General features: G+C 50.4%; 1 protein-coding gene across 3 annotated transcripts in view; it reads right to left on the bottom strand.

Annotated features, from left to right (window-relative positions):
- AACS (acetoacetyl-CoA synthetase) overlaps positions 1–13,859 on the bottom strand; it is a 77,971-nt gene that overhangs the window by 27,004 nt on the left and 37,108 nt on the right. For all 3 annotated transcript variants that reach the window (XM_031000692.3, XM_031000693.3, XM_063694488.1), the window contains exons 6-9: positions 13,542–13,656; positions 13,242–13,323; positions 9,006–9,153; positions 1,700–1,780 (exon numbers count right to left, since the gene is read on the bottom strand). In XM_031000692.3, the coding sequence (XP_030856552.2) occupies positions 1,700–1,780; positions 9,006–9,153; positions 13,242–13,323; positions 13,542–13,656 (426 nt within the window). The remainder of the gene's footprint in view (positions 1–1,699; positions 1,781–9,005; positions 9,154–13,241; positions 13,324–13,541; positions 13,657–13,859) is intronic.

Raw genomic sequence — 13,859 nt, 5'->3', positions numbered from 1 at the left:
TCTTTCCTCTCAGTACAAGACCCTCCCATTTTAAACTGCCGTGTCCCAGGGAGGCAGCCGAATCCTGCATCATCGTAGCTGCTGGGAGCTTTCTGCACCTCCGTAAGGACACTGCACTGATGCTGCCGCCCAGGCTTCCCGCCCTGAAATGTTTGAGAAAGGACCCAGCACACAAGGGTCCATGGTGGGGGTGGGGCTGGCACTGGTATTCTACGTTAGGGATTGGGGACAGGGGTGGGTTGTAGAGCAAATCCCTGCAGAAAAAAAAAAACCTGAATCATTTGTCTCAAGCCCCTTATTAATTCACAGCTGGTCACAGAGAGCAGGGAGGGGCCTCTCCACAGTCACACATCAAAAACACACCCAAGGTCACCACTCTTGAGCCTGTCTGAGATCCCAGGGGTCTGTCCCCTGCACGGGTGTATGTGTGAGGTCTCAGGGGTCTGACCCTTTCGCATCTCTGTCTAATCCCAGAGGTCTGTCCCCCCTCCTCCATCTGTGTGCAGTCCCAGGGGTCTGTCCCCCCTCCTACATCTGTGTGCAGTCCCAGGGGTCTGTCCCCCTCCTACATCTGTGTGCAGTCCCGAGGTCTGACAGTCTCCTGCACCTGTGTGAGGTCATGGGTGGGGGGTCTGATACTCTCCTGCACCTGTGTGAGGTCACTGGCGGTGGGGGGGGCTGTCCTCCCTCCTGCATCTGTGGGGAGTCTCTCATAAGGGGCACAGAAGGGCCCTGGGCATTGACCTCACAGGTCAGGCATGTGCCTGCTGCATTCCACTTGGCATAAAGACTCGGCAGGCCAGGGGCGGTGGCTCACGCCTGTAATCCCAGCACTTTGGGAGGCTGAGGTGGGTGGATCACAAGGTCAGGAGTTCAAGACCAGCCTGCTCAACATGGTGAAACCCCATCTCTACTAAAAACACAAAAAATTAGCTGGGCGTGGTGGCGCACGCCTGTAGTCCCAGCTACTCAGGAGGCTGAGGCAGAAGAATCGCTTGAACCCATGAGGTGGAGGTTGCAGTGAGCCAAGATCCAGTCACTGCACTCCAGCCTGGGTGACGCAGCTAGACTTCATCTCAAAAAAAAAAAAAAACAAACAAAAAACTCAGCACAGAAGCATCACCTAGGACCTGTAGCTAGATCACTGTGGAAGCTCTTGATGTTTTGAGTTCTCCTCCTCTGAGGTAAAATACACTTCCTTTAACATGTCCTAACCTTCTGTCTTTCAGGGCTCAACAAGGGCAGGAAGGCCTCCAACACCTTGAGTAGAGTTCTGGTTTCATGGCGTGGATTCCACGCTGCTGAGGCAGGGTGGGCGGAAGAGCGGGCCCAACTCGACACCGTGCGCTGGGGAAGCCCTCACCACAGTGCAGCACAGGCAGCGCCCCAGAGAAGCCCCTACCACGGCGCAGCACGGGCCGGCGCCCGGGGAAGCCCTTACCATGTGTCACGGGCCGGCGCCCGGGGAAGCCTTTACCATGTGCCACGGGCCGGCGCCTGGGGAAGCCCTTACCATGTACCACGGGCCGGCGCCCGGGGAAGCCCTTACCATGTGCCACAGGCCGGCGCCTGGGGAAGCCCTTGCCATGTGTCACAGGCTGGCACCCAGGGAAGCCCCTACTGTGGTATAGCACAGGCCAGCACCTGGGGAAGCCCTTACCATGGTGAAGCACAGGCCAGCGCCCGGGCAAGCCCTTACCGTGGTGTAGCACAGGAGGATGTCACTGCTGGTCATGTTGCCGTGCAGCAGGTGCTCCTTCAGATGCTGGATGAGGGTGCCCTGCAGGGGACACACGGGGGAGCGGGTGCTCTCTGTTAGGCATACAGTACCAGGAATCTGGTACCTGGCCCACGCGCTGCTCAGACGCTGCCAGGAAGAAGCCCCAGCAGATCCCCATTTTCTTTCCTGGGAGAAGCAGACTTTGGAGGGTCCCCCCTCTCCCCTGTGATGAGCCATGCCCCCATGTCCCTCTCCCCCGAGAGCTGAGCGTGGCTTGTAGTCTGGAGAGGAAAACCCTGACACTCCTGTCTGCCCTCAAGCTCTCGGTGCCCAGGACATCAAGGGCACCACGGAGGCCCACCAGCTTCAGGCAGAAGAGAAGTGACCCTTCCTGAGAAGAGAGTCAACGAGCAAAAGACCAGGGCCTAACCCTTCCAGGACGGGTGCTAGCCCAGCCTCATGGGGGACAGGGAACAGGGGGGTGAGGGGGATGTGGTGGGAGTGGGGCACTGGCAACAGAGCAAGACTGTAGCTGGGACTCACGTTCAAGATCGGATTTCAGGAATGCCTCAGCTGAGGGGACAGCACAAGACCCTGCTCCTTGCTAAAACACCCAAGCAGACCCGCTCCCTCCCACCCACTATGCCCTATTACCTTTTAATTTTGGTGCTTAATAGGCAATATATTTGCACGGTCCAGAACTCTGAAGCAGATACTATGAAAAGCCATCCTCTCTCCCTGTCCTGTACCCAGTTCTCCCAAGAGGCAGCCAGTCCTAGCAGTTTCCTGTGAACGTCTTTCTTGCTGATGCCGGCACATATTTATTAATGCCATTTTGTTCATTGTGACACAGTGTCCCGCACTTTGCCTTTTCCACCTAACAGCACACCTGGGAGCTCTTCCTTGGCATGCCGGGAGCTCCCTCATGTCTGTTTACAACTATATAATCTTCCACTGCCCAGAACACACTTGTTCCAAGCAACTCTGTGTGTCTGGCAGGCGCAGGGAGGAGAGGAAGCTTCCCATCGCCAGGCACAACCCAGAGAGCAGAGCCAGCGGCCCCTGCACCCGTCACTCCACGCTCCCAGCCTCGGTTTTCCTGTCTTTCCAACGGATCTTGTACAAGATCCTGAGGACAGACGGGGATGCTGCCCCTTCAGTGACCACTGCCCTTCAGTCTGGTCCACAGATGTGAGCCTCCGGCTCATGACAAAGGTGCTCCTGGTTGTGGAGGGCCTAGAAGGCTGAAGCAAGGACTTATATATTAAAACCCAGCCATGAAGGCCCTCATTATACCCAAGGGAAAAGCTTCCAAAAGCCAGTTGCAGGAGATGATCCCTTTAAGAGCTCACCAGGAACAATCCTATCCAACACAGGCTCCCACTCAGGAGCCAAAACTCCTATTCCAGAGTCCATCCCAAACAGGCAGCCACCACCCAGCCCACAAACAGCAGCAACTGAAGCTTCCAGAGACTGCCAGGCTGACAGGCAGACGCTGCCTGATATGGTTTGGCTCCAAGTCCGCATCCAAATCTCATCTTGAATTGTATTCCCATAATTCCCACATGTTGTGGGAGGGACAAGGTGGGAGATAATTGAATCACGGGGGCAGTTTCTCCCATACTATTCTCATGGTAGCAAATAAGTCTCATGCGATCTGATGGTTTGATAAGGGGAAGCCCATTTCATTTGGTTCTAATTCTCTCTCTTTGCCTGCTGCCATCCATGTAAGATGTGACTTGCTCCTCCTTGCCTTCTGCCATGATTGTGAGGCCTCCCCAGCCACGTAGAACTGTTAAGTCCATTAAACCTTTCTTTTATAAATTGCCTAGTCTCAGTATGTCTTTTTTTTTTTTTTTTTTTTTTTTTTTTGAGACAGAGTCTCACTCTGTCACCAGGCTGGAGTGCAGTGGTGCGATCTCGGCTCACTGCAACCTCCACCTCCTGGGTTCAAGCGATTCTCCTGCCTCAGCCTCCCAAGTAGCTGGGACTACAGGCACACACCACCACACCCAGCTAATTTTTTTTAGTTTCAGGAGACACAGGGTTTCACCATGTTGGCCAGGCTGGTCTCGATCTCTTTACCTTGTTATCTGCCCACCTTGGCCTCCCAAAATGCTGGGATTACAAGCATGAGCCACCACACCCAGCCCTCAGTATGTCTTTATCAGCAGCACGAAAACAGACTAATACACTGCCCTTTTCTGCAGTCCCCCAAGGCTGCCTCCGGGCTCTGGAAGCTGAGCTGCAGGGTGGAGTTTAACAAGAATCCCCAGTCAGGGTCAAGAGACAGCCTCCCCTTCCCTTCCCCAGGCACTCAAAAGCTTCTTAGAAAGTTACATGACAATCTGTTCTGCACAGTGGATAGGCAATAATTTGGGGGTGACAAACTTTTCAGGAACTGTCTCCATGAACTAAATCTTTCCACGAATCCACTTAAAGGACAGGGAACTCGGATTCTAGGAGCCTGTGGCAAATCCCTCTCCCACTTTCTTTTTCACTTAAAATCAGCACTTAACTCTACAGCTTCGCTCACGTGGTCTGCTGAGAGCACAGCAGAGATATGAGCCCACCTTCGTTCAGTGGTTCATTAGCCTCATTCTCTCAGATGGCACAAAACAAATGATGGGCCCTCCTCCTCTCTCAAGAATTTCTCTGTGTGACTCTTAACAAGTTACATCCATCGTTTTTCCCTTAATTCTTAAATATTTATGGTCAAGTCTGAATGCTTTCCCTGAGGGTAAGGCAGCGTAAACAGTTTCCTGGGTCTCAGCGCAGGAGAGTAATTTCATGTAAAGGAAGAGAAAGGGGAGCCGCTTTCTGACACCTTTCACGGACTTAGGAAGCGCAAACCAACAAACCAGTAACAGAACCCCACCCCACGCAATCGGGAAGATTATGAGCAGCCCTAGGACTCCAGCCTATGTTGCCTCACTGTTTTCAAGTTTGTAGTCAGGATAACTCTAGAAAACGAGCAAGATGCTTAGTCACTTCTCCAGAGATGCAAGATCCCAGTGAAGATGGAGTACATATAATTTTTCCTGATTTTTCCACACTCTAAATATACCAGGCATGATCATTTTATGAGCAAGCTATATTACATCTCATACATTTTTATGCTCCTCTTAAAAAAATGACATGCACTATGCAAAGAGCACTAAAAATAAAAGTACAGTTATACATTTCCATTTTTCCTAAAATGTCTTGTTTGGCCACATACACCCGCCCCCGCCCCGACCCTTGTCTGCAAGATTTCTAAAAATGCTCATCTCGGTGGCTCATTCACAGACCTGCACCCAGGTGCAACAGGGCTGCCCTTTCACAGGGAAAATGCGATTCCAACTACACCTTAGTCTGTGAACACACCCCGACTGGCTTTCATAAAATCAGATGATTTGAGCGACAGGACAGCTCGCTGCCTGCAAAGAGGCAACTCCGTTGAGCCAGTGTAACTGCTAGAAATAAGGCCTTTGCCCCCCATCCCTGACCTCAGCCCCTCGCTCCCACCCCTGGGTTTCTTGAGAATTAACCTGCTGTGCGTGGACGGGCTCTTGGACCTTCGATCTATTTCACAGCCTGCAACAAGACCTTCAGCGAATCTAGATCTAGATGATGATGAAACCACATTGACTCCTTTCCACATTCTGATGAAAATACTCTGTAAAAAGCCTAATAGGGCTTTCAAATGATTCCAATGTAAATATTTCCTTTTTATGGAAGGGATTCAAACTGCTTCTAGGTAGAGGGAACATCTATAAAAGCTAAATGAGCTAGAATAAGGGAACTTGTATATTTCCTTTTCAAATGCCACTGCCTTATCAAGCAAAGGTTTATCCACTTGGAGAATTTTCTTCTTCTGAGTTTGGGAGGAAAAGTGGTGATCAGAAGGTTTGACCAAGATACAGTGGATTTTTCTCCTCCCTATAGGCTGAGCCAACTGATAGGGAAATGGGGAAATGAGCTATGGGGAGAGCTGAAGAGCTGGCCCAGAGGAGAGCCTAGAGCAGCGTGAGGGTGAGAGCCACGGCGTGGCAAGCATCCTGACTCCCACAGACCGGCCCAGGAGAAGTCTGAGTGCAAGGTAAGGATTCAACCGAGTCAGGAAGAAGCTCTCTTATCAAGCCCAGGGGCAGAGAAGGATCAGAGGAAGTAAGATGTGATAGCAGTTATTAGAAAAGCACTACGTTCAGCTGGGCGCTGACGGCTCACGCCTATAATCCCAGCACTTTGGGAGGCCAAGGAAGGCGGATCACGAGGTCAGGAGTTGGAGACCAGCCTGGCCAACATAGTGAAACCCCGTCTCTACTAAAAACACACACACACACACACACAAAAACTTAGCCGGCCGTGGTGGTGGGTGCCTATAATCCCAGCTGCTCAGGAGGCTGAGGCACAAGAATCGCTTGAACCCAGGAGGCAGAGGTTGCAGTGAGCCAACATTGAGCCACTGCACTCCAGCCCAAGTGACAGTGCCGGGACTCCATCTCAAAAAAAAAAAAAAAAAAAAAAAGCAAAGCACCACATTGACCCAGGCATTTCATTTCTGAAGAGTGGCCTAGTAAAATCACAGAAATGAAATACACTAACGTTGTATCCCCCTGATAGATGCACGGAGAAGAACACCACATCATTTCCAGCGTGTTCCCACCAAAGCTGCATCACCTGGACCTAACCACGAGGAGACACCAGACAGACCCAAACAGAGCCATTCTGCCAAACCAGGAGCCTGGGCTCTTCGAAAATGTCAGTGTCACGAAAGACGAAGAAGCCCAAGGAGCTGCTCCAGACATGCAGGAGACCTGACGACTGACGTGCCACCGCCTGAGCTGCTAGGACACTATTGGGAACTGGCGACCTGAGTGTGGACCATAGATGAGGGGGCGGCACTGCACCAACACCAACCTTCCTGAATTTGATGAGCGTGCTACACACTCTTCTGTAAGAGAACGCTCTTGTTCTTGGGAGATACGTGCTGAAATATTAAAGAGTGAAAGATCATTGTGGCTCCAACGTACTCTCAACTGGTTCAACAAAAAGCAAAATAACAACGTGTATATACGCGGAGAGAGAAAGAAGGTGAAAGAGGCTTTTAGGACGTGTTAAAAATGGATGTTGACATCAGGCACAGTGGCTCATGCCTGTAATTCCAGCACTCAGGAGGCCAAGGCGAGAGGATCACTTGAGCCCAAGAGTTCATGACCAGCCTGGGGAACATAGCAAGACCCCATCTCTACAAAAACAAAAAAGTAGCACGTGCCTGTAGTCCAAGGTACTTGGAAGACTGAGGTGGGAGGATCGCTTGGGCCCAGGAGGTAGAGGTTGCAGTGAGCCATGATCATGCCACTGCACTCCAGCCTGGACAACAAAGTGAGAAACTATCTCAAAACAAAACAAAACAAAACAAAAGGACGTTGAAAATGTTAAAGACAGAATGTCAACAATGGAAGAATTCAGCTGAAGGGTACCATGGAGCTTACTATTCTTGCAGCTTTTCTAGAGGTTCTCTAGGTATTTTATTTTTTTCAAAAATAAAAGGTTTGGTTGAGCATGGTGGCTCACATCTGTAATCCCAGCACTTTGGGAGGCCAAGGCAGGTGTAATATATGAGCCTAGGGGTTTGAGTCCAGCCTGGGTAACATGGCAAAACCCGGTCTCTAAAAAAAAAAAAAAAAAAAAAAAGCCACAAAAATACAAAACAAACAAACAAACAAACAAACGAGTAGGGCATAGCGGCACACGCCTATAATCCCAGCTACATGGGAGACTGAGAGGGGAGGATTGCTTAAGCCCAGGAGGCGGAGGTTGCAGCAGTGAGCCAAGATTACACCACTGCACTCCAGTCTGGGCGACAGATCAAGACTCCATCTCAAAAAAAAATAAAATAAAATAAAATAGAAGGTTAAAAGTCACTAACCTATACATATACATTCTATTGCATAGTAGTAACATATTATTTCAGGTGCTTTAATAAAGTTAGACTTTCGGTGAAATAAGAAAAATTAAAAGCATGCATCACGGGCTGAACTGTGTACCCCCAAAATTCGTATGTTGAAGCCCGATACCCAGTATCTCAGAATGTGACTAAATGGGCCTTTAAAAGGTGACGGAGTTTAAATGAGGCTGTCAGAGCAGGCCCAGATCCGATCTGACTGGGGTCCTCAGGAGAAGAAGCTTGGACACATACAGAGACACCAGGGGTGTCATGTGAAAGATCACACGAGGACACAGCAAGAAGGTGGCCGTCCACAAGCCAAGGAGAGAAGCCTCAGACAAGAGCAACTGTGCGGCACCTTGGTGTTCCACACAGCCTGTGGTGTTTTGTTACGGCAGCCCTAACAGACTCACAGCACGGGCAGGCTCTTTCTCAGTTAATTAGACTCTGATAATAACCTAATAACCTAGTAACCTAGCCTTCTAATAACCTAACCAGTGGCTTTCAAATATTTTACCACAACCCACGGTCAGACATAAGTTTTACAATGCCCCCAGCACATGCACACATTCCGCTCCGTGTAATGACAGCTTCACAGAACGCCACCCATACCTCTTATGAGCCTATTCTGTGCTAATATTTTATTTTATTTTTATTTTTTGAGACAGGGTCTGGCTCTGCTGCCACGTGGAGTGCAGTGGCATGATCTCAGTTCACTGCAGCCTCCGCCTCCTGGGTTCAGGCAATTGTCCCACTTCAGCCTCCCGAGTAGCTCAGACTACAGGCATGTGCCACCACGTCCAGTTAATTTTTGTATTTTTTAGTAAAAATGGGGTTTTGCTATATTGGCCAGGCTGGTCTCAAACTCCTGGGCTCAAAGCAATCTGCCCTCCTCAGGTTCCCAAAGTGCTGGGGTTATAGGTGTGGGCCATTGCGTCTGGCACTGCGCTAATATTATCTATTCTTGTCTATTCTGATTCATTCTTTTTAAAATGCTGGCAGGGCCCACCTATTGAGTTCACAATCGCCCAGGTGGTCCAGACCTGCAAGGTGAATGTAGCTGATTCAGCCAGCGCACCCCCCACCCCCAAGGCACACTGCGCTGCACAGTGACCTCCAAGCCTATCGCCATGGTGGTAGGTGCCATCCCAGCCTTTGAAGTGGCAGCACTCCACTGCCCTGGGCCCAGTGCCGGATCTCCGTGCAGCACCCCACTTGGAGAGAAGCTGCACGTTGGACTCTCCGGGGATGGGGTGCAGTTTGACAACTCCAACACTGCCATCATCAGCTGGGAGGCCCTGTTGAAGCAAACAGACAACAGGAGGCCCTGCAGAGCCTTCCCCAGAGACCTACCCCAGCGGAATGCACCATGCACTTGGGTGCGCCCGTGGTGCCCGATGAGAACATGATGAACAGTGGGTGGCTGAAGGGCAGCTGCTCGAACTCCAGCTGCGGGGCCTGCTCGCTGGTGCCGGTGGCAAGAAAGTCATCCAGAAACACGCTGTGGGCCGAAATGCAGGGAAACACGCCATGAACGTCCCAGAATGCTGGACCGGACCCACTGATTCCACCCGTGCACTTCCCTCTGCTTCTACCCCAGAAAAGCCAGGATTCCAGGGGGACGGTGGCCTGATTTGGAAACTTCCTGGGACCAGGGGAGGCAGTCAGATCTCAGAGATTCAAGCTAACTGAAGGAAAACTCATCGAACGAGTGAAGGTTTCAGGTTGCTTAATCAGCACTGCTGACAGGGCCAGGGCTGTCTTCTAGAGAACCTTTTAAGTGTTTTCATAACCACCACGGAGAAGGATCACTTACAATGAACAAGCCATGTGTGTACCAACACGGCTGCAGGAGGCTTTGGAAATGGCCTTGAAGTCTTCTGAGCCCATGTCCTTTGTTTGCTATTGATCACCTGAGTAGCAAACGCTTTGTTTCCAATGATTGCCCAAAAGGAAGCACTCACCAAGTGGGTCTGAAGTAAGATGCTTCCCCCGTGGGGAGAAGGGAGAGGAGGAGATGCTAGATTAATGAGCCCTTCCTACAGATGTGGGGTCAATTTCCTAAACTACAGCTCAATGACATAGAACCGCTCAGCAAATATCATGTGTTGTCACTAACTTACTAGCTCCTGAGGTTTACAATAGCAAGATACAACTATCTGTGCAAGAACAAATAAAATTAATCCCAGCTATTGACTGTCACCCAGAAAGTGTGCCTAGGCTTACCCCCAAAACTGACAGGCAGCATTGTTGTAGGTGGCCAAGAACCACCAAAGGGGCGACACAAACAGGAGATTTGTTTTCTGCACTAGAAACAGCCACAGAAGCCACAAGCCATCTTGGGAAAAGGTGGTCTTCTATTTTGAATTCAGCAGCAACATCCATCTCAAAACACTGGCCCTATACTCAACTGACAAATGGACTTTCTCTCAGGGAAGGAGGTGGGAATCAGTTAAACGCAGCCTGCAGCCATTTGCTAGGGATAATTATTCTGAAATACAAATGCCATACAGACTAAAATGAAGAATTTTGCTGTCTTGCATGAGAAGGCATCCTTAAATATAAAGGTTTCTCCTGGGGAAGACATGGTGGTTTAAAAAGGGCATCCAAAATAATTCAGCTCTAAGCAAGAAACAAACAAAGCCGTCTGCTCCAGCATGTCAGGAAGACTATTCACTGTGGAACTTTACAGCCAATGAAAACCCCATCCCACCTCTACCTCCTGTAAGAATCCCATTATAAAGTGCTGGATCTAATCAGATACTTCACACAGAGAAAAGCCTTTTCTGTCAAATGGCCCATAAATCACAGTACATAATGATTACCTTTGTTAAAGCTCTTCTAAGAATGAAAAGCCCACAGGGTGGCTCCCCCGGCCCCGTCAATTCTCCACAGATGGGCACGTACCCGTTTCTGCTTTATCTGTGGCATCCACAATCAAAGGATGGACTGCAGTGGGAGTCCAGCCCCTGGGGTGTCAGGCTAAATGAAGTGGCTAACATGATTCTGCTGGATGCCCTCATTTTATATCAACTGCTGATGAATATTATTCAGAAAAAATAGCCAGGCCAACCAGGGGGCTGGTAAACCCTGTCTGGTTTTCCTCCTAGCCTCCATGCCTCATGGCCTCCATCCATACACCTGGGGCACAAAATCCGAGGTTGCATGAAAGAAAGCCAGCGCTCTGGCACCTGGTTGTAATTTATTAAGGTCGGCAGGGTCCCACAGTCTACGGGACAGGCACCTGGGCCTGCCTGTGAAGAATCTGCCCATCCTGACTCAGGTGCTTCAGGCGACAGAGCCCACCGCAGCCGCACAATGACAGGCAGGATCACTGAGAGCTGACTGTGCACGCTTTGCAGAGCAGCAGCTTATTTAATCCTCCCAGCCAGCCTGAGAGGACGGTGCTGATAAGAGTGTGGATGTTTGTCCCCACCCTCATCTCGTGTTGAAATGTAACCCCCAATCTGCAGGTGGGGCCTGGTGGGAGGTGTTTGCATCACGAGGGTGGATTCCTCGTGAATGGCAGGGACCATCCCCTTGGTGATGAGTGGGTTCTCACTCTGAGTTCACACAAGAGCTGGTCATTGAAAAGTGTGTGGCACCCCACCCCCCGCCCCCCTCCACTCCTGCTTTCCCATGTAAAGTGCCCGCTCCACTTCCCTTCCGCCATGATCACAAGCTCCATACAGCCTCCCCAGAAGCAGATGCCGGCACCATGCCTCTCGCACAGCCTGCAGAACCATAAGCCAATTAAACCTCTTTTCTTATAAATTACCCAGTCTCAGGTATTTCTTTATAGCAAGGCAAGAACGACCTAATACAGGTACCACCTCATCTCCATTTTACAGATGGAGACACAAGGCTCAGAGAGGTTACTTGCACAGAGTCACACAGCTGAGAGCTGAACCTGACAAGTCGGATCTGGAGACCATGGCCCTCGCCAAGCCACCACTTTGCCTGCAGCACCCTCCAGGCTCCAGAATATGCCCTGCACACACAGCTGTCCCCAGACCCTGCTCATACCTCAAAGCCACCCCCAGATGCCACCTCCCCAGATCCTACAGGGAAGCACCCAGGCCCTGCTGTCAACCCCTGGGCATATCCTGTCCCTCCCACTCCTAGTGGTCACAGCTCATCCTCCCTGCAGGTGGGTCTCGCCTCTCCAACTAGACTGCAACTCCCGGAGGACAGGACACATGATTTGTACCTTGTGGTGCCCCTGAGAACACCCTGACAGACGGTAACAAGCCATGCACCGACTACCACTTGCTGGAACAAAAAGGCCTCCGCCATCTCCTCCTCTCTTCCACCTCTGGTCCCCGTGGCTGGTATGAAGACACCCTGCCATGTTTACATAGCCCCTCCTCACCAGGCCTCAAGGAGCCACATACAAGGTGCCCTCCAGTGGCCCAGACCCAAGGCTCAAGGGAAAGCTTACCCCGCGGGGGTAAACGCCTGAGCTCAGAACCCTCTCCCCACAACTGTTTCAAGAAAAATTAAAGGAAGGTAACTCCAAGAACTTTGGGAAGAATTCAACTTTGACTAAACCATAATCCATAATCCATTTCCTTAATCTCTATTCAAAATGAAGATTCTTTTTTTTTTTTTTTTTGAGACGGAGTTTCGCTCTTTTGCCCAGGCCGGAGTGCAGTGGCGCTATCTTGGCTCACTGCAAGCTCTTCCTCCCAGATTCACGCCATTCTCCTGCCTCAGCCTCCCGAGTAGCTGGGACTACAGGTGCCCGCCACCACACCTGGCTAATTTTTTGTATTTCTAGTAGAGACAGGGTTTCACCGTGTTAGCCAGGATGGTCTCGATCTCCTGACCTCGTGATCCGCCCGCCTCGGCCTCCCAAAGTGCTGGGATTACAGGCGTGAGCCACCATGCCTGGCCAAAAATGAAGATTCTTACAATCCTATTGGGTACACAAAACATGTGGTTTATTCTTTTATAAATGTCAGAAAAGCCAAGGAAGATGTCATCAGCAATGGGGAACACACACATGTCCTAAAAGGTGAAAAATACATATACGAGTGTTTATGTATGCATAGCCATACATACACATGTACACATGCATGTGCACCTGTGCACGTATGCACATGTGTAAATGCACATGCATGTGTACACATGTAGATATGCATGTGTACACGTGTAGATATGCATGTGTACACATGTAGATATGCGTGTGTACACATGTAGATATGTGTGTGCCTTGTCATGTGCATGTGTGTGCAGTGCATGCACCATGTGCACATACATATACACATGATTTCCAATGCAGAATTTCTGTGGCCAATCTAGGAAGGTGGGCTTGGCCCCATCAGAGCCCCCTACATAAGGGACACCAGATTGGAAGAGTGAGGGTGCCTGGGACCGTCTCTCTTCCGCCATTCATTCACTATGTGTTCTTGGGGGATTCGCTCTGGGGCCTCAGGTGCCTTATCTACAAAATGATGCTTTTAACTAAAACCTCCTCCACTTCTAAAATTCTCTGAGTGACCCCAAGTGGAAGATCCAGAGGCCTACTTCCCCGCAGGAGCTCCAGTGGGTCCACACGGACCTGTGGGTCAGAATGCGGTACATTACCTGTTTGGAATCTTTGAAAGGTCTATGTTCTCTCTGGAGGACACATAAGGAATCACCACCACTTTCTTCAAGTCTGGTAGGCCTGGAAGGAGCGAAAGGAGAAAACACAAGGTTACAGGACAAAGATGCTTGGCTGTTTTTTTGTTTTGTTTTGTTTTTTCCCACAAAATATAACACAATCTGGGGCAGAGAATATAACACAATCTGGGGCAGAGACTACCCAGGTTGACTCCTGGCAGACTCTTATGTACCCACACACACACCCAGCCATGCCGGCTGGGAGCCGGAAGGGCCACACACCTTTAACCACCTGCTGCAGCTTTTCCATGTGGTTGTGTTCTTTGCCATTATAGACAACAGCCTCCACAGAGAAGATGAGCTTTGGCTGAATTTGAGAAAACCGGTCCAGCACACCCTGAAAGCAGGAGGAAAAAGTCATCATTGATCATCCAAAAGGCAAAAACCAGCAGGCATGGTGGTGGGTGCCTGTAGTCCCACCTACTCTGGAGGCTGAGGTGGGAGGATTGCTTGAGCCCAGGAGTTCAAGGTTGGAGTGAGCTATGCTTGCACCACTGCATTCCAGCCTGGGCACGAGTGAGACCCTGTCTCTAAAAAAAA

This window comes from Gorilla gorilla, chromosome 10, assembly GCF_029281585.2.
Source record: "Gorilla gorilla gorilla isolate KB3781 chromosome 10, NHGRI_mGorGor1-v2.1_pri, whole genome shotgun sequence".
Taxonomy (NCBI): domain Eukaryota; kingdom Metazoa; phylum Chordata; class Mammalia; order Primates; family Hominidae; genus Gorilla; species Gorilla gorilla.
This window is presented reverse-complemented; position numbering and strand designations above follow the sequence as displayed.